The sequence below is a fragment of the Erpetoichthys calabaricus genome, chromosome 9 (genome assembly GCF_900747795.2).
Source record: "Erpetoichthys calabaricus chromosome 9, fErpCal1.3, whole genome shotgun sequence".
NCBI lineage: Eukaryota > Metazoa > Chordata > Cladistia > Polypteriformes > Polypteridae > Erpetoichthys > Erpetoichthys calabaricus.
The window spans coordinates 196,820,381-196,846,767 of record NC_041402.2 but is presented as its reverse complement, the minus strand read 5'-3'; the positions used below and the strand labels follow the sequence as shown (position 1 = coordinate 196,846,767).

At 47.6% G+C, this 26,387-nt stretch overlaps 3 protein-coding genes and 1 long non-coding RNA gene across 4 annotated transcripts in view; 3 read left to right on the top strand and 1 right to left on the bottom strand.

Moving 5' to 3' along the window:
* LOC127529075 (uncharacterized) overlaps positions 1-16,849 on the bottom strand; it is a 66,069-nt gene extending 49,220 nt beyond the window's left edge. The window contains exon 1 of the long non-coding RNA XR_007935742.1: positions 16,703-16,849. This is a non-coding gene — a long non-coding RNA (uncharacterized LOC127529075). The remainder of the gene's footprint in view (positions 1-16,702) is intronic.
* LOC114642616 (glutamine synthetase-like) overlaps positions 1-17,016 on the top strand; it is a 31,938-nt gene extending 14,922 nt beyond the window's left edge. The window contains 7 exon segments of the mRNA XM_051931506.1: positions 15,290-15,474; positions 15,553-15,714; positions 15,829-15,975; positions 16,061-16,188; positions 16,300-16,499; positions 16,588-16,675; positions 16,677-17,016. Coding sequence (XP_051787466.1) covers positions 15,290-15,474; positions 15,553-15,714; positions 15,829-15,975; positions 16,061-16,188; positions 16,300-16,499; positions 16,588-16,675; positions 16,677-16,907 — 1,141 coding nt within the window. The 3' untranslated portion in view covers positions 16,908-17,016.
* Positions 11,255-26,387, top strand: part of LOC114657087 (glutamine synthetase-like) — a 95,839-nt gene continuing 80,706 nt past the window's right edge. Inside the window, exon 1 of the mRNA XM_051931509.1 lies at positions 11,255-11,394. The gene's annotated coding sequence lies outside the window, so the exon portion shown is untranslated. The remainder of the gene's footprint in view (positions 11,395-26,387) is intronic.
* The window catches only part of LOC114642613 (glutamine synthetase-like), a 67,325-nt gene continuing 52,192 nt past the window's right edge, over positions 11,255-26,387 (top strand). The window contains exon 1 of the mRNA XM_051931507.1: positions 11,255-11,394. The gene's annotated coding sequence lies outside the window, so the exon portion shown is untranslated. The remainder of the gene's footprint in view (positions 11,395-26,387) is intronic.

Genomic DNA, 26,387 nt, shown 5'->3' with positions numbered 1-26,387 from the left:
AACAGCTCCACAGGCGGGACGGATACCTTCTCAATTATCTGTAGACATTAAGTTGGCTCCACATCCCCTTTCCCGTATCTCTAATTGTAAAGCCGGGTTGATCCGTCACGTGACGTGATGCGCGTGCCCGCGGACTCTCCCGCTACACAAGCGCTGTACTGTTTATGCTGCGCGCGGACTTTACGTAAATCTGGAGGAATCCAGCAGGTGGCAGTGCCAGGTGTCATCACGGTGAGAGCGGGTTTGGCTTCTCTGTTGTGAATTGCATGAAACACCCGCTAAATTCCGATGACACCTTACCGTAATGTCTCTGAAAAGGAGGGATGTTTAATACTTAAATCCATCAATCCAGGGAATCCAGCAAGCGTTGGGCACGAAGCAGAAACAATCCCTGGACGGGGCATCAGCTCGTCACAAGGTGCATACAAGCACTCGCATACACACTGGTGTCACTTTAGTGTCACCAAATCTGCACATCTTTGGAAGGAAACCCAGCAGGAAAACAAGGAATACCAGCGACGTGACTCCCTGCAAGACAGCAGTGCCACCGCTCTGCCACCGTGCCACCCTCATGTGTGTCATTATTAACAGTGTTCATTATTTAAACGAAATTAACGATTTATCTGTAAAATGTAACATCCGTACTGTAACGCATTTCATCCTGAAAGTGATATCAAGTGTAAATGTGAGGATTCTAAATGTGCAGAGAGCTACAGGAATATCACACGTGTCACGTGCTCCGTGTGGCAAAGTCCTGTCAGTCCAAGAAGCTCGTAGCGATTAACAGCTGGGATGACGTCTACGACGCGCTGCTTTAATGAGAAAGTCAACGACGAGGTCAAAGTGGACATTTGGAGATTTAAGCCGAAATTTTCACTTTAATCACAACATTCACGTTCTCGCCATGTCCGTAATTTTCAAACAAGTGGCTCAAACACTGCGGTGGCTTGTTTCCTGCCTTGCGCCCTGTGTTGGCTGGGATTGGCTCCAGCAGACCCCCGTGACCCTGTAGTTAGGACATAGCGAGTTGGAAAATGGATGGATGGCTCAAACACTGCGCTGTGCATCACGTTACTGTTGTGAAGTTGCAAAAAAATAAAAGAGGGCACAGAAGACGGAATGTGAGACTTTAGAAACGTGTCGTGTCGTTACGATGGCGAATATGAGACCCTTGAGTATCAAAGCACCACCAACGTATTTGTATGTCGGCGCTTCGCTTCCCCACATCGAGCCATTCATCAAACACCGAATCTCGTAGGACCCTCAGAGCGGCTTTTTCAATATTAATCTTCTGTATTTTTGTTGCTTTGTATTGTTTTTACCAAATAAAACTAGTTTTGATAAAAGCAAACGTGTGTATTTCTTATTAATAACTTTGAACATGAACTATAAAATGACAAGTATGACAACCTAACAGGCTGCAGCCAAGTAACTCGGTGGGTGCATTTCTTCAAAAGGTTTATAAAACAATCGTTAAATTATTATGCTTTACTGACATGTTCATTTAACATAACATAATTAATTTACCGGTGAATGACAACGTTTCATTTATTTTATATAAAAATATCACATTTTTTCAGGATTTACTAATTTAGTACATTATTTCCGATAAAAACAATTTTATTCTGTGCAAGTGATGTACATTATTTTTTAATTATTAGAATGTGTCTAGGGCCCCCTATCCCCCTGCTGGCTTCACTCGCCTACTAGACCCCCCTCCCCGGCCTGTGCCAGTCACTTCGTGTCCCTGCCACTCGCGATTGTGGATTTCACTTTCATCAAATGACAAATCTTTTCATTCTCGCAGATTCTCCTCTTCAAACACCCTGATGGCGACACGAATCAGACGATCTGCGAGTCTCCGCTCAGTATCTGCGATCTCTTCTCGCTGTTCTGTTATTTCACCGAGTGATCATTTCTGTTTGTTTGCGATCAGGAGATATTTACTATTATTTTTTTTTTGAGCTTTTTCAGTGTTCGTCCTTCCATGATCTCTTACCTGCTCTCTTGTTTTTGAATTCTTTACGATGTTCTACTTTGTCTTCTACTCTTTGTCTTTTATTTTGTTACATCTCTTGGCACAAAGTCTCGTCTCGCGGCACGTGAAAGTGTCTCTCTGAGAAAGTCACGTCTTGTCTCTCTTCCCAAGATTGTTTTTATTATAATTGAGAGAGCTGCCATGTTTTCAGTGATATGGAGACCTTTCACAGCACCACCTGAACAAACGGACATATTTCCATTCTTCACTCATCTCCTCTCTTCAAACAGCAGCACATGCGCTCTCACGTGTTTTAAGTGGGCACACAGGGACCCCTTTAACACACACACACAATCACCCGAACTGGCTTTAACACGTTCAGACTCCCCCCGATTTAGCACACCCATTGTCTGTCAGGTTTGGTCCCCTCTCAGGTCACCGCACGTTAAGACATCTCCACACACACACACACACACACACACACACACACACACACACACACACACACACACACACACACACACACACACGTGGTGTTTAAAAGCAAACAACACAGCAAAGGAAACAGAAAAGAAATGAACTGTGAAGAAGAGCACGTCCTACTCTCCCTCACCTGATGATCAGGACACGCAAACCTCAAAGAGCCCCTCACGATCGGCGCCAGCTGGTCTTAAACGTCAAACAGCTCAGCGCAGACTGTTGGCAAACCGAGTCAGTGACAACAAGGAAAGGACAAGTCCAACTATGGAGAAACCCCGCAAAACGATACCACAGCAGGAGGGCACTGCCAGGGAAACGCTACGCAGCCCCAGAGGACACAACACAAAGAGCATAGGAGCTTAAACCTTCACTTCCCATTGTCGGGCAAGTTTGCTAAGCACTGCGCCACCACACGCTCCGCCATAATAGTTCCCAGAATACACAACCTCACGCACACTTACTTCAAAAACACCAATGAAAAGAAATCGTCTGCCTTTTATTTTATTTTATACTAATCAAAAGAACTTCTTTTGATGTTTTGCACGTGTTATAAACATTTTATAACCAAAAGTGGAGACGTTTTCGTTTTATCAATCATTACACATTTTCAAAACTCGTTTAAACTCAAATTTGCTCAGAGGGCAGGAAATTGTTATCTAATATTTGAGAATGTATGATCACGTGACAGTGTCAGCAAATTACAATTGGACTACATTACCCAGAGGTCTCCACGTTTTGACCCCCCACCCCCATGAAATACACGTACACCGCTCTCTCCGGGCTTTGAAAAAGCGGCTTTCAATCCGCACATGAAAAGAGAAAGTGGAGCGGAGACACCGAGAAGGGGAACAAACCGCGCAGACGGACGTCACCTTTGGTACCAAATAACAGCGCGCGTCTCGTTCGCTCGCGGCTATTTACATTCTTACCCCCACACTGTACACACACACACACACACATATATACATATACTGTACTTAGTTGAGTCTCCTTTGGCCTCTCGACGCTGTCCTCCTATAGCCTCTGATGAGTGTCTGATTCTGGATGGAGGTCTTGTTCACCATTCTTCATACAAACCTCTCCAGTTCAGTTCAATTTGACTGACAGCCTGCTTCAAATCATCCCATAGATTTTCGATGATCTTCAAGTCAGTAGACTGTGACGGCCATTCCAGAACATTGTCCTTCTCCCTCTGCATGAATGCCTTTGTGTTTTGAGTTGTTGTCTTGTTGGAATATCCAACCCCTGCATAAGTAACTTCAATTTTGTGACTGATGCCTGAACATTATCCTGAAGAATTTGTTGATCTTGGGTTGAATTCATCTGACCCTCGACTTTGTTGTCAGATCTTTGGAGAGTTGCTTTGATGATCCCATGATGTCTGTCACTCTTCAGAGGAAAGTCAAAGGGAAGGAAGCACAACTTGCGATTGACCACCTTAAATACCTTTATATCTCATGTTTGGACACACCTGTCTATGAAGTTCAAGGTGTGATGAGCTCATCACACCAACCAATCAGCATTGAGCAGTGACAGGCATTCAAATCAGCACAATGACAAGGGGACCCACATTTATACACAGCCAGTTTTTCACATTTGATTTAATTTCATACAACTAAATACTGCGTCACTAAAAATCTTAGGAAAACACCGCAGTACTCCGATGATCCTAGGAAATGACAGACAGACCACCGTTATCTTTGTAGTTGAAATGAGAATGAGACAGATAGGGGGCACTATCCCTCCCTTGAACCCTTGGACAATACGCCAGACGCCAGACAAAATCCAAAATATTGAATTAATTATTAATAAACAGTGCACCAAGCACCCTCCTCTCCACAATACTCATACAATAATCACAATAACAATTCTCCACACTCCCACCCAGCTCAGCTCAATGCTCTGCTGTTTCTCAGAGTCTTTTATAGTCCTTGACCCAGAAGTGTTTCCCAGCCTTCAGTCCATGTGACTCCTCATCACTTCCGGGTCAGATAAAAAGTCCTCTTCTTCATCATGGAAGTACGTCATCTCCCTTGTCGCTGTGACTAAGTCGTACTTCCAGGTTACAAACGACTCCCTGAATCTCCCTGCAGCGTCCTCTGTTGGCCCCTGTGGTATCCAGCAGGGGTGTAAAGGAAAACTCCATCGTCCAGGATTCCCTGCTGGTATCTGGGCACCTCCATGCTGCAGGGAGAGCTCCACCTGGCGGCCTGGGGGTATTGGCCAGGATGAAAGGCTGGCCGTATCCCATAGAGAGTCAATTATTATGCAGGCTGACGGGGGTTCAGGACTTCTTCATATGACTGTAGATACTTTACTGCATTTCATGTTAAAAATGACATCAAGAGGTCCAAGAAGAGAACGCCTGGAAATCTAAATCGAGTTTGGAGCCAGTCGTCATCATCTGGAAACACATTGAATTGAATTGAACTCCTTTATTGTTATTGTGTGGTACATCCATCCATCCATTATCCAACCCACTGAATCCTAACAAAGGGTCACAGGGGTCTGCTGGAGCCAATCCCAGCCAACACAGGGTGCAAGGCAGGAACCAATCCCAGGCAGGGTGCCAACCCACCGCAGGGCACACATACACACACCAAGCACACACTTGGGACAATTTAGGATCGCCAGTGCACCTAACCTGCATGTCTTTGGACTGTGGGAGGAAACCCATGCAGACATGGGGAGAACATGCCAACTCCACGCAGGGAGGACCTGGGAAGCGAACCCAGACGGGTCTCCTTACTGTGAGACAGCAGCGCTACCCACTGCGCCACCGAGCCACCCTTGTGTGGTACAATGAGATTTAATTTTCAAATCCTCCATAAACTTCAAATAGACCGCGGCATGGCGTGTGTCCTCCAGAGCAGATAATCCGATCAGCTGCTGTGATTCCGCTCTCGGATACAGCGGGTTAAAGTACTGAGAGGGACAGCACTAGAGCAGCCATTGCAGCGGAGTAGTTTGGCCATTCGGCGCTCAGGTGCCTTAAACTAATAAACGAGATGCGGTTGACGTCAGAGTATTTGATAAAACCGCATCAGGGATGTGAATGTAAAAAAGAAATGGAAAGCACACAGAAACGGGAGGGTGGGGTGGGGCGTGGGAGTGGGCGTGGCTTACACAGCCAATCCCAGCTAGCAAAGAGTGCAAGGCAGGAACAAACCTTGGAGAGGACGCCAGTCCATCTCAGGGCAGACACGCACACTCACACACACACACACACCAGGGCCAACTAAGTGTCACCAGTCCACCTAACCTGCATTGTGGGAGGAAGCCCACGCAGACACTCTGAGGACATGGAAACTCTGCACAGGCAGGAGCCCCTTGGGGACACAAACCCAGGTCCCCTTACTGCGACGCAGCAGTCCTACCACCCAAGAAGAAAAAGTGAAGAGTAGAAACATTTCAGAGGAGCCTAAAAACAAGTCCTTACGCAGGAAGTCTGCATTGCGATGACAGAAATGCCACCAGCCAAAGAACATCCAATTCCGCCCCAAACAATCCACCAGCTCTTAATAATAATAACAGATTTCCCAAGAATAATAAAGTCTTACTACCATGTGCATAGCGCAGACCGATGTCACTCGTGAGTAACGGTGTTAAGATCCTGGCTCGAGACGGAGCTTCTGTCAGTGGCATCACAGGACCAAAGCACATTTATCAACCCTCTTTAATGTCAAATACTTGGCCACTAATTCTGACCCACCTGAAGGTTGCAGAGTCGAATGGGAGTCTCCTGACAGTCCCCTCCATATATCTGCATGGATCAGCCCAGAAGTATCAGCCGCCATTAACAGCACAAGCTCAGATGACTCCAGATTTGAGCGGGGCACTCAACAAGGCTGCCCACTATCACCCCTGCTTTTTGCATTAGCCATTGAGCCATTGGCTGTGTGTCCCCAGAAGACACCACAGATGAAGGTAACTGTCAGAGAGGGACCTGAGCAGAAACATGAAGGTGACCTGGTGCAGTGTGGTGCTGAGGCGGGTGCTACCTACGCATGCTGCCAACCTGCCTCAATGGTGTGCGGTCACCTCTGCCACTTCCCTTACATCACATCACGTTAGTGTGCATTGATAACACCTGTGAGGCGCATGACATCAAAATTTTGAACAAGACTTGAAATGTGAGTGAGAGTGTTTAACCTCGAGAAGACGCACCTTACGAGTGACCACACTGTGTCACCAGGACTGTGACGAGACCGAAGAGCACATTAGGGGACACCAGCACTACCTTTCATTGTGTGTATTGAAGGCACATACAAGAGTCGTGACAGGCCGGCCATTGGTGTGGTGACATCCACAGGACGGAGGAGCAGAGGCCGAGTGTTTGGGGGGGCAAAGCGGGAGACCACTTTAGAAACGGCGTCTCTTTTGAGTCACCAGCTGAACCAACTGAGAGGGATGGCAAAGTGCTTGAGCAGAGTGGGGAATTCTGGGAAGAGCAATCAGTGGACAACATGTCATTATCTACTAGGAGAACGAGCCAGAGGAGGAACGGGGGGCTTTGGGGACTCCAGTGTTTGACTTGTACCCCATAATTAGCTTCACGCTGACAGAAGAGAGAGGTCAAAGGTAAACTCTCAGAAGTGAAGCCCAGCGAGTGAGCAGGGCGGGCATGAAATGGGGGGGGGTGACAAACGAACAGAGCGAGGGGATGAGAGAGAGAAGGCGGGGGCAGTCCTGAAGACCACCGGAGCACCAGGCTGTCCGAGGGCGAGAGTGCAGTGCCACCTGAGGCACTCCATTGGCTTACGAAGGAGGGAGGGGCTCTTTAAATGAGGCGGGCGTCGCCCTGCTGGTCACCCTGAAGCCGCTCACGGGTGTTGATTCAACGTCTTCTGTTGGCTTCCAGGACTTAATGCACTCAATGCCCGCTGCCTAGCCAGGCGTACATTAAAGTTTGAATATTAACTCACTGGAAATGGCCTTGCTGATTGATGTCATCTGCCCCCCCAAACCCCCCCCACCCCCCCCACCGGGCTTGTTCAGGTGACTCGTTGTTTGCTCAACTTCTTGACAGCTGAGGTTGAGAATAGCCAGGCAGGCGGACCCCCTGCCCTTGCAGAGGTTGGCATCTTTCATGTTTGTTCAGGAGCAGGATGTGCCCGCTCTACTAGATTTGTGAAGGCCTCTCAGGGTAACCACAGGACTGCCAGCCTCTGGGCTTGCTAAAGTATTTGGTAGTCAGTCCCTGGGGGGCTTCAGGGCTTAACCTCCGGTGTTCTAATTAACATTTGAATACAACTTGTGAGAATACCCATGGGGGACTCAAGCCCACCGACTCACGTGACAATCAGAGGGGAGGCTCAGCCCAGCTAAACTAATGACCTGTCCATGTTGCCCATTCACTGGTGGCAGTCGTGGTGGTCCCAGCAGGGGTGCAGCTCTCCAAGTGGCTCCTGGCCTTTGCTAAAGTATTGTTAAGTGAGCCGCAGTCCTGAGCCACCATTGTGTTTGTGACACGAGTGACGAGTGGAGGTCACTTGGGTAAGTCCCAGGGGTGTCCATATAAGTCAAGGCTAATCGTGAAGGCATTTCCAGGACTGAGTCGCCCACCGGCATATCAGGAACTGCAGAAGTCGCAGAACGTCTTGGGATGAATGCAACAGCAGCACAAAACAACATCAAAGTGGTCAGACATCTGTGAAAGGCCACCGCGAGTACAACTTGGGACCTTCAGTGGGTACAATCATCAAGATGTCAATGGGTGGTCCAACCTCCATCTCAGCTCTGTGAGAAGAACTGGCCAAACGAACGGCCCCCTGAGCTGCTGGACAGCATCCATTCACCATGAGTGTCTTGCTCTTTGAGGAATCCGACTCTGGAGTGGAGTCTGAAATGGCCGCACAATCTACAGGTGTCTCTGAAGCAGAAGGGGGTCCGGCACAGTCACGTTTACTACTGGGTGGCATAGCAACATCTTGGAATTTCAATGGAGGACAAGTCCTGTTCTTCATCTTCTCTGTATGCCCGCACTGCACTCCACTCAGGACTCACCATCATCAGGTCAGCAGCAGTGCGGTCATCCGGCAGGAGCTTCAAATGAGGAGCCAAAGGAGGACGCCAGTCAAGGCAGAGAAGCTATCATGTGCTGTGTGAAATCACCTTGAAGGACCCTCACAGACCTCCTCAGACCCTCACAGACATCCTCCTCAGACCTTCCCAGACCTTCACAGACCTTCACAGATCTCCTCCTCAGACCATCCCAGACCCTCACAGACCTCCTCAGAATCTCACAGACCTCACAGACCCTCACAGACCTCCTCAGGCCCTCACCGACCTCACAAACCTCCTCCTCAGTCCTGCTCAGACCCTCACAGACCTCCTCAGACCCTCACAGACCTCCTCCTCAGACTCTCACAGACCTCACAGACCTCCTCTTCAGGCCTTCACAGACCCTCACAGACCTCCTCAGACCCTCACAGACCTCCTCTTCAGACCTTCCCAGACCTACACAGACCCTCACAGACCTCCTCAGACCCTCACAGACCTCCTTCTCAAACCTGCTCAGACGCTCACAGACCTACCCAGACCCTCACAGACCTCCTCAGACCCTCACAGACCTCCTCCTCAGACCTTCTCAGACCTTCACAGACACTCACAGATCTCCTCCTCAGACCATCCCAGACCTTCACAGACCCTCAAAGACCTCCTCCTCAGACCTGCTCAGACCCTCACAGACCTCCTTGTGCTCAACTTATGGATTCTAGTGATGCGGACGCTTTGAGATCTTTACATAGACAGTGTGTTTGCATTTTATGAACAATTACTTTCCAAATGGAACTTTACAGCTTGCCCACTTTCTTTTCTTGGTACAAATTTTAAATTTTACTAAATTTTACTCTCGCACCCTCATCAGTGCCAGAGGCCATGCTGGTCAGTCTTCAGACTGCATTTCGACAAATTATAAAATAACTCAAACAATCAACAAATAAAGGTCCTAGGAAATATTGGGAAAAGGGACCTCTTAATCGGCATCTTAGAAGAGGAGTGGATCTAACTAGATAGATAGATAGATAGATAGATAGATAGATAGATAGATAGATAGATAGATAGATAGATAGATAGATAGATAGATAGATAGATAGATAGATAGATAGATAGATAGATAGATAGATAGATCTTTATTGTCATTGTCACTTTTACAAAGGAACAATGAAACTGAAGACTTAAGGTTCATATTGCACATTGGGAGAATGATATGGAGCAGTTTGATTCTGAGTTCACGGCCATGATTGCTTTTGGATCTATCTATCTATCTATCTATCTATCTATCTATCTATCTATCTATCTATCTATCTATCTATCTATCTATCTATCTATCTATCTATCTATCTATTATATAGTGCCTTTCACTCTATCTATCTATCTATCTATCTATCTATCTATCTATCTATCTATCTATCTATCTATCTATCTATTATATAGTGCCTTTCACTCTATCTATCTATCTATCTATCTATCTATCTATCTATCTATCTATCTATCTATCTATCTATCTATCTATCTATCTATCTATCTATCTATCTATTATATAGTGCCTTTCACTCTATCTATCTATCTATCTATCTATCTATCTATCTATCTATCTATCTATCTATCTATCATATAGTGCCTTTCACTCTATCTATCTATCTATCTATCTATCTATCTATCTATCTATCTATCTATCTATCTATCTATCTATCTATCTATTATATAGTGCCTTTCACTCTATCTATCTATCTATCTATCTATCTATCTATCTATCTATCTATCTATCTATCTATCTATCTATCTATCTATCATATAGTGCCTTTCACTCTATCTATCTGTCTATCATATAGTGCCTTTCACTCTATCTATCTATCTATCTATCTATCTATCTATCTATCTATCTATCTATCTATCTATCTATCTATCATATAGTGCCTTTCACTCTATCTATCTATCTATCTATCTATCTATCTATCTATCTATCTATCTATCTATCTATCTATCTATCTATTATATAGTGCCTTTCATCTCTCTTTCTATCTCTCTTGTCATTTAGTGCCTCCCCCCCCCCTCCCCACCAAGCTTTGTATGGTGGGAATCACAAACTTCCAGATGTTTCCATTCACAGACTCCTCTTTTTCCTCTGTGGTTCTTCATGCGGGTTTATGGTGGGCTGTGCTCCATAAACCGAGGGTCGTCCATTTGTCAATGACACACAACAGGCTCAGTATTCCTGGGCCACAGTAACACGGATTTATTTAGAATTGTTCAAGTGGAGTTGGGACGCTGGGCGGACCCCCGTGCAGTGCCTCGGTGTTGGACCCCCAGAGAGGTCAGAGGTCAGAAGCCCGCAGTGAGTTTCAAGTGAAGTTAAACAAATTCCTGCTGAGTCATCAATTCCTCCGCGCTAATCCTTCTTATGGGGGGGGCTACGCTTTCCAGGTTTGCGGCGGGTCTCAAAGTTCAAAGCCTTCTGCCCGTCCATCTAGCAGTTCGTCATTTTCTAAAGAAACTTACAGAAATGTTTAGCGATATTTCAGACTTCTTAGGTGACACTTGTCGACACTTGCAGAGGGCTCAGCGCGCCCACCTAATGAGCGTTTAGCGCGCTCTATTCGTCGAGCCGTAGCTGAGAGGCGGTGCGCAGCCAAATGGATGGGTGGGGAGGGCGGACCGGGCAGCCACTTTAAAGAGCGCGGCGGCCGAGCGCCGGGACAGCAGCAGGACCGACGGACTGCCGGTAATTTGGGTTCCGAACTTCAGCGGCGCACGAGGGCAGGAAAGGACCAACCGACAGACGGAGCGAATGAGCGGCGGTCCCGGCAGCTTTAAGCCTGAGATCACGCGGGGTCGGAACGAGCGGAGAGCCGAAAAGCGAGCAGAGCACAAGGGGTTAACACACAGCGCTGTAAGACCACCGGAGTTTTTAGGCAGTTTATCGTAACGGACAGGTGGGTTTAAAGAGCCGCTGGACGGCCGCCGGGGTTACTGGGTGGACAGAAAACCCTGCACCCTGATGCCCATCCAAAGTGGACGTGTGGTTTTAATTCTAAAGGCTGGCAAAGGTGGGCGGCTGTGGTCTCCACGGCCAGTTTTCTTTTTCAAAACTCTTCCTAACGCCCCCAGTTTGTCCTGTAGGACTGGCATCAGTCTTAGATGTGGTGCCAGTCCGTACCATGGCACACTTGCCCACTATGAACATCTTTTGGTTTGGCCAGATATCCGTACAAGTTGGCATTTCATGGGGTGTGCATGTTGTGTCGAATTTCTGTCAGGTATAACGTTACATATAAAAAATGAAAATGACAGGTTGTTACATTTACAAAAATGAATTTACTTTCTATTACTGTACATGTACTGTTTATGCTCCACTTTTGAGCACAACTCGATCACGTTTAAGTTATTGAATCTTGTGGGATGTGCAATACACTCATGTCAGTCACTTGGGCACAGAAGTCAAAATAGTTCTATGTAGTCCTCACTGGAAATTAAAAACGCCTGCGGTGGGCTGGCAACCCTGCCTGGGGTTTGTTTCCTGCCTTGCGCCCTGTGTTGGCTGGGATTGGCTCCAGCAGACCCCCGTGACCCTGTAGAGAGCTGGTTGGATGGATGGAAACGAATATACGGAGCAAGCGGAGTCACCGTCAGCGGAGCGTGGATAACGGGGCGGTGAAGTCACGTGACTGTCAAAGACGCAGCAGGTTTGGATTTGAGTTCTTGTCACCAGTTAAGAGAAAAAAAGTTAGTGGAGTAAAAGTTAAAAACACACACGAGAAATATTCAGATATTCATTTCAAACACTTAATCACACAAGCGGACTCCGTGACGCCTCATCCTTGTATTCTCTGTAAACGTCTCGCCAGCTCACGGACTCCCGGCTCAAGTCAGTCAACGTTCAGTGAAGTCGTCGCGATCGCTTAGCGTTCTGCCTTTCGGTACGTCAACCGCTTCAGCGTTGCTGCTCATTAGTATCGTCAGGTCAGTGGTCAGTGGTCAGTGCTCAGTGGTCAGTAGTCAGTAGTCAGTGGTCAGTAGTCAGTAGTCAGTGGTCAGTGGTCAGTGGTCAGTAGTTAGTAGTCAGTGGTCAGTAGTCAGTGGTCAGTAGTCAGTGGTCAGTGGTCAGTAGTTAGTAGTTAGTAGTCAGTGGTCAGTAGTTAGTAGTCAGTGGTCAGTGGTCAGTAGTCAGTAGTCAGTAGTCAGTAGTTAGTAGTCAGTGGTCAGTGGTCAGTGGTCAGTGGTCAGTAGTCAGTAGTCAGTGGTCAGTAGTCAGTAGTCAGTAGTCAGTGGTCAGTGGTCAGTGGTCAGTAGTTAGTAGTCAGTGGTCAGTAGTCAGTGGTCAGTAGTCAGTGGTCAGTGGTCAGTGGTCAGTAGTCAGTAGTTAGTAGTCAGTGGTCAGTAGTTAGTAGTCAGTGGTCAGTGGTCAGTAGTCAGTAGTCAGTGGTCAGTAGTCAGTAGTTAGTAGTCAGTGGTCAGTGGTCAGTGGTCAGTGGTCAGTGGTCAGTAGTCAGTGGTCAGTGGTCAGTAGTTAGTAGTCAGTAGTCAGTGGTCAGTGGTCAGTGGTCAGTAGTCAGTAGTTAGTAGTCAGTGGTCAGTGGTCAGTGGTCAGTAGTCAGTGGTCAGTGGTCAGTAGTTAGTAGTCAGTGGTCAGTAGTCAGTAGTCAGTAGTCAGTGGTCAGTGGTCAGTGGTCAGTAGTTAGTAGTCAGTAGCCAGTAGTTAGTAGTCAGTGGTCAGTGGTCAGTAGTCAGTAGTCAGTGGTCAGTAGTCAGTAGTTAGTAGTCAGTGGTCAGTGGTCAGTGGTCAGTGGTCAGTAGTCAGTGGTCAGTGGTCAGTAGTCAGTAGTTAGTAGTCAGTAGCCAGTAGTTAGTAGTCAGTGGTCAGTGGTCAGTAGTTAGTAGTCAGTGGTCAGTAGTCAGTAGTCAGTGGTCAGTGGTCAGTAGTCAGTAGTCAGTGGTCAGTGGTCAGTAGTCAGGACATCGCTCAACCAGACAAGTCCTATTAATACAATTGCCGAATTTACTCGATTGAAAATGAAAAATAAAAAAATAAATAATTTTGTGAAAGAAGGTGCCAAGCACTTTATATTTTACTAATATTTAACATTCACTTTACACAAATATAAGTAAATGTATTGTAGAATATAACCCTCTACCCGCGGTGCGTCTCGTCTTCATATGTAGCTCTCTGGTCGTGACATTGTGGCACAGCGCTCGTCTACATTTCAGCTTTTGAATATTAATATTTTGTATTTTAGTTAGTTTGTATTATTTTTACCAAATAAAATTAATTGAGATATAAACAAACCTGTTTATTTCTTATTAATAACTTGGAACATGAACTATAAAATTATATTGCAATAACAATAATTGACAACCTAAAAAAGTTATAGCTAAGTAAGTCGGTGAGGTGCATTTTTTAAAAAGTTTATAATATATTATGCTTTATTGACATGTTCATTTAATATAATATCATTAATTTATATAAAAAAATGTTTCAGGATATACTAATTTATTGCATTAAGCATAATTGATTATAATAATAATAATGATTATTATAAATAATAAACATATTATATAATATTATATAAACATAATGATTCTCTGTGCAAGAGAGGACAGAGCCGACTATACTTCCTTAGAAGGCTGGTGTCCTTCAACATCTGCAATAAGATAAGATCTATCTATCTATCTATCTATCTATCTATCTATCTATCTATCTATCTATCTATCTATCTATCTATCTATCTATCTATCATATAGCGCCTTTCTATCTATCTATCTATCTATCTATCTATCTATCTATCTATCTATCTATCTATCTATCTATCTATCTATCTATCTATCTATCATATAGCGCCTCTATCTATCTATCTATCTATCTATCTATCTATCTATCTATCTATCTATCTATCTATCTATCTATCTATCTATCATATAGCGCCTTTCTATCTATCTATCTATCTATCTATCTATCTATCTATCTATCTATCTATCTATCTATCTATCTATCTATCTATCATATAGCGCCTTTCTATCTATCTATCTATCTATCTATCTATCTATCTATCTATCTATCTATCTATCTATCTATCTATCTATCTATCTATCTATCTATCTATCTATCTATCTATCATATAGCGCCTTTCTATCTATCTATCTATCTATCTATCTATCTATCTATCTATCTATCTATCTATCTATCTATCTATCTATCTAATTAAATTATTTTGATAAAAACAGTTTCATTATGTGCAGCCAATGTACATTTTCTTTATCTTAATCTGACATGCCATTTTTTCCAGTGTACCCGAGCCTTTAGCGCATTGTGCCCCCTCGCCACCACCAGCATTTCAGACGTCCACCTTAATATTTTGGTCCCGAGTGATGGGCTTTCAACCAACAGACCATCTGCCAACATCGGTTTGCCCACTTGGGTCTTTGCTGACCGCTGATCCCTGGCCGCTGGGTCGCTGAGCTGATCGCCAGTGGTCTGTAATCTGTAGTGCCCCCCTGTGGCTGCTGCCTGTCATCTTTATATTTACGTTGACTGCCCCCCCCACCCACTGTCCCAGGTACAGATAAGCTGCTCTTCAGAACTTTAGACCCTTAAGCCCCCAGACTGACGGGGTGTGATGCCATTAATACCAAGCACCAGTTTTGTCATCTGGACAGCAAGTGCAAAATGAGCAAAAGGCAGGTGCCACCACAGAGGGGCACCACAGTCAGAATTGGGATTTAACTACATTATGCCAGTGATGCCCAATGTTGTGCCCATGACCTATCAGTATAGACATGCTTTGGGCATTCCTGGCACTGCCAGTTCTCAATCTGTTATCTTTATCCTTCCAGTCCCACCATCACCATGTCAAGTGCCATGTCTGCCAGCTCTGACCTCAGTAAGACCGTGCGGGACAAATACATGCGCCTACCACAGGGGGACAAGGTGCAGGTCACCTACATTTGGATCGATAGCACTGGAGAAGGCCTGCACTGCAAGACAAGGACCCTGGAGTCAGAGCCCAAGGGCATTGAAGGTAAGTATGGTGCCCGGGTGGCACAAGTTGGGCACAATCCTCACTGGGCACATCCTGACTGAATTGATTTGCCCTCAGATGTTCCAGAGTGGAACTTCTATGGCTACAGTGTCTACTGGCCAGATGGCTCCAACAAAGACATGTACCTGATGCCCGTGTGCCTGTTCAGGGACCCCTTCACGCTGGACCACAACAAGCTGGTGCTGTGCGAGGTGCTCAGGCACAACCGCGAGCCAACAGGTAACTCAAGTGTGGGTGTGTGTTTGAGGATGGCACATGTGTGTGTGTGTGGCAAATGTCTATATGTGCTCTCCACCCTGAATGCCAAACTAATGCCAGCTTTTGATCTTTCAGGGACCAACCTGCGCAGCAGTTGCCATCAGGTGATGGAGCAGGCCGGGCATAGCCACCCTTGGTTTGGCATGGAGCAGGAGTACTCGCTGCTGGGCATCGACAAGCACCCCTTTGGTTGGCCCAAGAATGGCTACCCTGGACCCCAAGGTGAGCTGTGCCACCTCTTAATATTAGATAGGTGTCTGGTCCTCTGCTGGCACTGCCCAATTTCACTGTTGCCTTCTCCTTGCAGGTCTCCATTGGTGTGGTGTTGGAACCAACAAAGTCTACGGCCGAGACATCGCTGAGTGCCACTACAAGGCCTGTCTGTATGCTGGGGTGAAGATCACTGGTGCCAATGCAGAGGCTGTGCCCTCTCAGGTATGTGTTGGTGGGCACTAGGTCATTGCGCCCTCTGCTGGCTCCAGTTCTTGTAGTCAGTGGCTGGGGGATCTGCCCGTGAAAGGCGCTTTAATAACTGTCTCATTTCAGTGGGAGTTCCAGGTGGGGCCCTGCGAGGGCATTGCCATGGGCGATCACCTGTGGATGGCGCGCTTCCTGCTGCACCGTGTCTGTGAAGACTTTGGGGTGGTGGCCACACTTGACCCCAAGCCGATTGCAGGTAACTGGCACGGGGCAGGGTGTCACACCAACTTCAGCACGGATGCCATGCGTAACAAGGGGGGACTTCAGTAAGTGAGCCGTCCTTGTGGCAGGGTGGGCTGTGCCAAGGAGATGGCACATCACTCAGGGTAGGCAATTTGTTCCTTTTGTTTCCAGGCATATCGAGGAGGCCATCGAGAAGCTGAGCAAGCGACACTCGTATCACATCCGCATGTACGACCCTAAAGGGGGCGCTGACAACTCCCCGCCGCCTGACTGGCACCCACGAGACCTCCAGCATCCACGAGTTCTCTGCTGGCATCGACAACCGTAACGCCAGCATCCGCATCCCCCAGCATGTTGGAAAAGATGGCTGTGGCTACTTTGAGGACCGCCGTCCCGCTGCCAACTGTGACCCATACGCCGTGATGGAGGCTATCACCCGCACGTGTGTGCTGAATGAGGCGGTGCCTGTGCCCGTGGGCGAGGTGCCCTAAGGATGACTTCAATCTTCACTGCCATCTTCTTCCTGCACTCATTTGACTTGACAACTGGCCACTGCTGGTCACTTTGCTCTGATGGCACTCAATAAATAAATTTGGGTTCAAAACCTGTGCCATTGTGGACAGTGCCGTCTGAGTTGTTGTGCCCTCTCTGCCACTTTGGCTGTGGTGACGTCTCTGAACATGCCGTCGTTATTAGAGTGCTGTGATGACCATTTTCTGTGAGATCTCACATCAGCTGAAGTCAGACAGCTGATAGGTGCCCGTGGCCCGGGCACTGCCACTTCACTTACTCTTAGCTGGCGCTGACAGACACGTTGAGTGCAGAGCCCCCCGTTTCCCATTTTCTAACCCACTGGTTAGTTCATCTCAGCACTAGCTGTGCGTCCTCATGAATGACGAGATTCCTTTTTACATCCCAGAATTCCCTAAGTGCTCTGCGGCATCTCCATCTCTTATCCGACCCTCTGAAGAACATCCTGTGGGCGAGGGGAGGCCATTTGGTCCATCAGGCCCGTTTGTTTAGCTGTTTGTTCCAAAGCCACGTTTTGCATAAGACACTCCGTCTCTGTGCTGGTCAACGACTCATGTACCCTCTAGTGCCAGCACCAGGCACCAGTCTTGTCCACATGTACCAGCTGTGCCACCCATCTAAGAAGAGTTCAGGTCTAAAGAATCAGCATAGGCCTCAGCATCAACATTTGCAGTGCCACAATGGTTGGAGTGTATTTTGCAATGCATATAGTGATAAATGGCAGCATGGTGGCACAGTGGATAGCGCTGCTGCCTCGCAGTTAGGAGACCCGTCTGGGTTCTCTTCCCAGGTCCTCCCTGCGTGGAGTTTGCATGTTCTCCCCGTGTCTGCGTGAGTTTCCTCCCACAGTACAAAGACATGCATGTTAGGTGCACTGGTGATCCTAAATTGTCCCAAGTGTTTGCTTGGTTTGTGGGTGTGCCCTTCAGTGGGCTGGCGCCCTGCCTAGGGTTTGTTTCCTGCCTTGCACCCTGTGTTGGCTGGGATTGGCTCCAGCAGTCCCCGGTGACCCTGCAGTTAGGATATAGTGGGTTGGATAATGGATGGATGGATGTAGTGATAAAGCGCACTGCATTTGTCATTCCAACAGATGGCGCAGCACAAACATTTGTAGTAATAAAGAACATAAGAGATTTGACCAATGAGAGGAGGCCATTCAGCCCATGATGCCCGTTTGTTTCGCTAGTAGCTAAGTTGTCCCGATGATCTCATCCCGATTCTTCTGAGGTTTGCTCAAATTCCCACCACTTTTTTTCCCAGGCTTGAGTTTGAAGTGCACTTCTCTTTGGTGTCCACAGGTGTCCTCGAGTGTGTGATTCACTTTATCGACGCCTGTGAGGATGTTGAAGACCTGGACGAGGACCCCCGGTGGTCTCCTCTGCTCGAGACTGAACAGGTGTGATTGTCCTTCAGTCCCATGATGCACCTGCTTGCTCTCCTCTGCACAGCTTCAGGTGCTGCTCTGCCCTTCTTGTAGCGTGGTGAGCAGAGCTGCACACGGGATCCCCGTGGTGGTCTCAGCAGTGTGTTTGTGCCGTTTGAGCAGGATGCCCCTTGACTTGGATTCACGTTTTTATGATGTGACCTAACGTTTTATTTGCGTCTGTGCATTGCTTAGACAATGAAAATGTTGCGTCAACATGAAGCCCTAAATCCTTTTCAGAGGTCCCTTCCTGTAGCTCCGTGTCCCCCATCTTGTATTTATATTTGATGCCCTTTTGCCTACGTGGTGCACTTGGCACTTAGACTGCCTCTCTCCAGTGTTCGCCCAGTTCTGAAGCTCATCCAGCTCTTCTTCAATTCTTGTTCCTGCCGTTCCTCCAATTTTAGTGTCGTCTATGAATTTGACAAGTTCACTAACTGCACCCGAATCGATGTCATTAATACAAATCAGCAAAAGTAATGAGGGTCCAAAGACAGACCCCTGAGGGACTCCACTGACGACCTCCCTCCGCCTGGAGCATTCGTCTCTTCTCTGTACTCCTTGCCTCCTGACGGTTAACCAATTAGAGGTCCACTTTTGAAGGTTACCTCTGATGTAGGTTACCACTGTGCTGCAGGTGTCATTCCAACAGATGGCGCATCTCTTTTATGCCATTTGATATTTTGAGGCTCGTAAAAGCAGTTTGTGATGCGCCATCTGTTGGATAGCAGAGACATGGCACACACGGACACAGGGGCTGTCATCTCTCGGCTCACTCACATCTCTCTTTGCCCCTCTAACACCCACCTTACCAGGCAGTGCCCCACAGACTGTACCTACGATGGCCTCTGATCCTCATGCATTCACGTTCACATTGTAACCCCCCCAGTTTTCATTTCCAAATGCAGATGATGGTCTCCAGTTCTACCTCTGAAAGCAGAGAATTCTGGGAATGGCAACTTATGCTGGCATTGGTGCTCTGAGTGGTTCGTGCTTATTACATCATCCTCTGATTGGTCAGCACATGCCAGCGCGGGGGGCACAGAGCAGTTGCATGTCGCCTTCATTTCCCGTCCGTGTCTACGTTGTGTTTTTACCGTTTCAACGCCAGACATGCGCACACAAAAGGAGACTCACTCAACGGCCGCTACAGTTGTGACGTGTCACCGTTTGTCATCTCTTTGATCATTCAAATAACGACACCGGGGCTGGTGTGACAATAAGAACTTGAATGTCCCCATCACGGTGACACGTTCTACACCAGGCGTACGTCCTGTGCTGTCCTGCCTCCTTCACCCTGCTAAGCACTGCGTCAACATGTCACTGGAATGTCACCTCGAGAGACGGCCACCTTCAGCGTGCCCAGCGACGACCCCTTAAACCACCTCTGGCACCGACGACACCCCGAGGGGTACTCTGTTATCGTGTGTTTGTGGATATGCTTGACTCCCACCTACAGTACCTGTGTCTGCCACCTGTGACCCCCTGGCACAACTGCACAAAGACCTCCGCTTTAGGTTCGAGTCAAAGCCCCTTAAACTAAACGCTCAAAGTCAGCCCACCTGTTTAAACTTAAAGTTGATCCTCCTGATGAGTGGCGCGTGGGCAACAAGTCGGGGAGACATGAGAGAGCGGGCAGGACAGAGTGGGGGTGCGTCGATGGACTGACTGACTGACTGACTGATTGATTGATTGATTGACTGATTGATTGATTGACTGACTGACTGACTGACTGACTGATTGATTGACTGATTGATTGATTTTTTCCACATCTCAGGGTTCCTGATGGACTGCATGGACCCCCCCGCCCATCCCCTAACAAACAAAGGAATAAAAAAAGAAAGAAAGCAAACACATCAATAAAATAACCCAAGTTATCAACAGTCCTGCGCTACTCCACTGCCATCTCTGCCCACTGCTCACCTGGTGCTTGTCATGTCTGCATCCAGACCAACATGGCAGGTCAGCACTGGCACATGGGAGCAGTCATTTGCCACCTTCTCACACTCCTGCCTGGCACAATCGTGATGCCCTGAATTCTTTTGAAGTGGCTGGCCTGCCTTGAACCTGGGCACTACAGAGCTGACGAGTGTCACGTGAGGGTACTGCTGGCTGGCTGGCTGGTGGGCGACTTCAGAGGACCAGAGATGGCAAGATGCCCACGTTGGGACTCCTGGGTCACTTCTATCAGTCCTCATCCTGCTCTGGAGTGGCACTGACAGAATATCATGGGGGGCGCTCACCAGTGCCACTTCTCTGCCAGGTAACATGAACAATTACCCCTGTGACCAAGTTTGCTCTGCTCTCAGATGTTGAAGTTTTCTGGGCTGTCAGATCCCAGATGGCATCAATGCCAAGATTTATGTCATATCCGCAATGCCCACTCAGGCAGTAAATGGTATCTTTAGTGAGGTGAGCTTCAAGTGTGTGCCTGGCACACTCCTGCCATGGAAACACTGAAGTCTGCTGAGAGCAGTTGGCATGGAAAGCTCAGGATGGTAAATGTCTGGCTGCCCCATTGCCCACGGTGGTCACTGGAGCTTCTTTGGTTTCCTCGCTGGCTGCTTCTCTAAAGACTTAAAGTGGACACATCCAGCTGGCACCTGGTAGTGGCACTGGCCTGGCAAAGACACCCTACTATACACCGATTTGGGAAAGCCATCTGTTGAAATCCTGGTGGCACCTCACTGGCAGCCATGCCATGGCAGGACCTGACCTCCTGGGTACTCTTAATACAAACTTGGCACCCAGTGTGGAGAGAACGTAAGCAGTGAGCAGATGTTGACACCCAACCATAAGTGACAATGACAGGTCTGTTGTGTGACCAGTACTATAAAGTATTTGCCCAGTGCTGTGACAGAAGTGGCTTGTCCTCGTTGTCCCCCTCCTTCCCACTGCAGATGACCATGAGCTGATTATGACGATGTGCTGAGCCACCTGACTGTCCGGACAGGCAGACCTGAGGACATAATAGGAGTATGTCAGTAAGAACGTCGAGGGTCTCAGAATGTCTCGTTACTACGCGTTAAAGTCGCCACATCTGCCAAGCTGTGACAGACTGGCCAATCACAGCGCGGGTTTCATTTCATCAAACAAACGTTTAGCGGACAGGCAGATGAGTTTGAGGGACAGGAGAGGACTTGGGGTGATCATTGGGACCCCCAGGAAAGAAGAAGATGAAGAAGAAAGAATAGAAATATGACAGGTACAGAGCAGAATATAACAGGAGATGACATCCCATAATACGAGTCCTGGAGACCTTGGCCATCAAGCCGCCTCCCCCTATTGGTCATTCCACAGCTGAGTCAGCGCCGGTCCAGCCAATCCGATGACAGGACCCCTCTACCTGACGATTCCTGTGATCCTCCATCAGAGATGACTTTACTTTAGGCAGGTAGGTGGGCAGGGGCACCAAGTGGCACATCTGAGTGCCCAGAAGAGAAACAGAACAGGTGAGGGTGAGTAACAAATTCAAACTGTCATATCACTTATGGTTGTTCTCACCTGTGAAGATTGGACTGCTGAATTAATAATCCATCCATCGATTATCCAACCCGCTAACTACAGGGTCACGGGGGTCTGCTGGAGCCAATCCAGACAACACAGGGCGCAAGGCAGGAGCTTAACTAATAATTCAAAGTGAAGGTTTACTTGCTGCACTAGCATCTGACATAATGGAGTGCTGTGCCAGTTCATGCCAGTTAGGCTGCAGTGGGCAGCTTTGCTGATCACTGAGTACTTGAAATAAAAGTACAGGCCCGTAACGATGAATCCTTCCACAGTTTCAGACCAGTTTAATAAAGAGACTCAGACATATAAACTTCAACGCTCCTTCAGCCCAGAGGTGTACCCTATAAATACTGCAAATACACGCTGGCGCTGATATGAAAGTGTTCTCATAATAAACTCCTTACATTGGGCAGAAGTCCCAGCGCCAGTGCTCACCTCCCTCAAAGGACACGACGTCCTCAATTCACAGAAATTCAACACACAGCAAGTCAAAGGGCAGGCAGGCGGGCAGGCGGGCAGGTGAACTCCTTCGTGGTCTAACCCTGACTGTAACCCTTACTCTCCTACTGTGCACCAGGATACGAGGCTTATTTAAATATATGCAAATCATCAACTTTAACAATATCCATCCATCCATTTTCCAACCCGCCGAATCCGAACACAGGGTCACGGGGGTCTGCTGGAGCCAATCCCAGCCAACACAGGGCACAAGGCAGGAAACAATCCTGGGCAGGGTGCCAACCCACCGCAGACTTTAACAATATACTTTTCTATATTTTCTGGTGAACCCCAATAAGTTTACAAAGCAGAAGGAGAGAAGGGGAGCCCGATTTCTGTCTTCTTTCAGGTCTCGACCCCAAGACCACTGTCAGTCTTTATAATAATAATTCTACATTTTCTTTATATAGCGCCTTTCCCATCCACTTTTCCCAGGCACTTCATAGCCCCCGGCTCGCCGTTCTCTCCTCCCGGTGACACTGAGGCCAACATCTCCCCCCCTTTCACAGACTAGAGAGGAGTAAAAGACCCCCGGCCGCGCTGTATCTGTGTCCTATCGCTCAGGCACACCAGAGTATTAAAAGGAGTTGAGGCTGCAGAGAAGAAGAACGATAACATCATCAAAGTATAAGAATAATAGAGGAATACGCAGAATACCAAGAGCAGAAAACAAGAGCCGTAGATAATAACGACGTCCCGAGTTCATGTGCTTCGACCGCAGAGGGTCCTCGTCTCCCAGGTGGTCTCCGCTTTAGCGTTTCTCCATCCACAATATCATCAAGAAGAAAATCAAAATCTGGAGTTTAAAGACACTTGAGGTTCAACAAGTTGGATCTTCATCAGTCCGTCAGCAATCCTGGTAATGAATGATCTGAAAACTGGCAACAGGCGGCCGAGTGCCAGTCAAGGACACAATGATGTAAGAATTCCGAATGCAGCCCCCCACGTCCTTAGGTTCAAATGACGCCAGTCCTAGGGGTGCTGCTCTTCCCTTTTGTTTCTATGATTAATTTACAGTAAATACACAATGTTAGAATGATCAAGTAACTCGCCGTCCCCCCCACGTAGAAGTGAACCAGGCTCTGCCCGGACCCCCCACTCCCATATCTCACTCCTGCAAGTGAACTTCTGAGACGTCACAAAATCAACCGGAATGTTCAAACAAATTGTAGACAAAAAGAAACAGAATTAAAACCGTGAAGAAGTCATCTCGTGAAAAGCAGACAGAGAGATGTTGGATTTGATATGTTTAGAGAAGTGACTGTGCCCAACTCTGTGTGCCCATCTATGACCAGAGCTTTGGTAATACCACTGGGGGCGACACAGAGAGAGCCCAAAGGTTATCTTAAAAACTCTGAAGTCCCCACGTTTATGTTGCCACCGATGTACACAACGATGATCAAAGATAAAGTCCTTATACCCATCACCAAGCTGGCATCCTGGCGCTTTCATCCATAAAGTTGCCCAAATGGGTCTTAACCTCGGACCCCCATTAACACAAGCAGTTGTGTTGCTGACAGACGGTGTCTGAATCGCAGGTCACTGGCTCTTCTGAGGTCACACTGAAAATCCAAGGGTCACACCCAAACTTGTCATTGAAGCGTCTGTCACCCACTGAATGGGCATCAGCACATGTTTAACGCCCTGTGGGCCTCATCGTGACTTCACTTTGCTCTCTTTTATAATCCTGCAGCTCATAAGACACAATATTAATAATCGCCATCGACATGTCAGCCTGAACTGCACCATCCTACCCTAACGCTGGTGGATGTTCTGACTGGCAGTAGGTGCCCGTTACTCCCTCCAGAGTGCCAGTTGTATATGCCACCCCAGGGGTTTACTGGGATTCTTCTCAATTAATAAATGTCCCTAAATGTTAAGCTCCATTGTTATTATTAATATTCATTTTAATATTCCAGCCAGTGACCAGGAACATCTGAAGTGCCCTGGCGTAATGCCCGGCCAGCCCTGCGATGGCAGTCACTTCACGTCATTTCATGCCATCTTTGATGAGCTCAGATTGCAGCAATTGTCGGTTCCTCGTAATAAATATCGATGGGCAGACGTCGAGAAGCACCTTAGCTTAAACACCCACTGCTGAACTGAAGTACAGTATATATTGTCCCAGTTGCTGTACCAGTTAAACCCAACCACTTTGAGTTGATAATAGTCACGTAGCATTCCCAGTAATATGATCCATCCATCCATCCATCTTCCAACCTGCTGAATCTGAACACAGGGTCACGGCGGTCTGCTGGAGCCAATCCCAGCCAACACAGGGCACAAGGCAGGGAACCAATCCCGGGCAGGGTGCCAACCCACCGCAGGACACACACAAACACACCCACACACCAAGCACACACTAGGGCCAATTTAGAATCGCCAATGCACCTAACCTGCATGTCTTTGGACTGTGGGAGGAAACCCACGCAGACACGGGGAGAACATGCAAACTCCACGCAGGGAGGACCCGGGAAGTGAACCCAGGTCCCCAGGTCTTCCAACTGCGAGGCAGCAGCGCTACCCACTGCGCCACCGTGCCGCCCCCCAGTAATACGAGTATTCACGAAATCCAGTTTACGTAGGAGTTGACGATTAGCATTTCCTTCATTAACTTCAGGGCTCAAATCCTTTTTGAAAGACATTGCTGATTGTCAGACAAGTGGATGAGCTGTGGCCTGGTAAAGTGGGCACCGGCAGAACACCTCGAGCCCTGCAGAGTAGAAGGGGGGACGCATGTCTCCTCAGGTGAGGGTTAAAGCAGGTCTTGGGGTCCGATACCCCAAAGTAAATGAGACGACACATAGAACTCTCGGTCATGTCATCTACGATTTGTCACCCCACGATGGTCTTTTGGGCTCAGCCGTCACCAGCAGGGACATGGGGTGCCTTGGCCTGGAACTTAAGGACGTCGTCCAGTAGTCAGTCCACTGCTTGACCCCCTCTCTGGTATGGCTGGGGTCTCCTTGAAGTCGGATGAGTCGCTAATCTTCATCACAGCCCAGTCTCAACTTCAAATGCTGTCATCATCGACGACGGACTCGGAAAGGCAACTCGTGTGGCGTAAAGTTTAAATAGTCAGCCCGTCCAAGCTTTGGGGTCCCATGAACAATGTGTGACGAGGCCTCAGATGTGTCTCATTGGGGGGCCCTTATTAGAATATTGCTAGCGCTAACACAGACGGTCATCTCAATCAAGTCCGTGCTTTTAACAGTCAAAATAAAGTTTGAAATGAATAAACTCAATGTCCCTGCAGCTTTCTTCTCAATTTGATGATTATATTCGTCTAAAGCTGTTTCCAGTTTGGCTGCTGTTGCAGATTCTACTCAAGTGAAACCAAAATGTCCCCCTTAGCACAAAAATCATAAAAGAAATAAAGAAATAAAGTCAACCTGAATACACGAAATGGAAAAGAGGCGGGCTTCGGGGGTGGGCGGGGCCGCTGACGTCACACGCTGTTAGCGCGGCGCCGGCTCGATGGACTTGATAATAACAGGGACGGTCAGAGACTGCGCAGTGTGTCCTAACGGTGTTCAGCCCGATTGAAGCAAAATAACACGCGGCCTTTATCAGAATATAAAAGATGGGATAATCTAGTAAGATAAAGTGACCAGAATTTTTTGGACCAATCCGGGGACATGGGGGGTGGTTAGGGGGGGCTAGTGGAGCGTACACTACGTTAGTGATGGGCGGAGTGAAGCCTCACGAAGCATCAACACATTTGAAGAAATTGTGTCGGAAATCGTATCGAAGCTTCGAAACATTTGACACTCAGCTCTCTAGTGCCACCTCCTGGCCATTTTCATTTACGTTACAGAAGCTTATGATCCACTTCAATGACGTCTGTTACAACTCTTATTGCTTTTATTTTTCCGTAGCTACAGACTGACAACGAGGAGAAGGGCTCGTCATCAGCTTCTAGTGTGTGATATCTAATAAATATAAATATATAACTAACGCCGACAGGCAGAATGCACTATACGATAGCAAGAGTTAAACAAAATAAGAC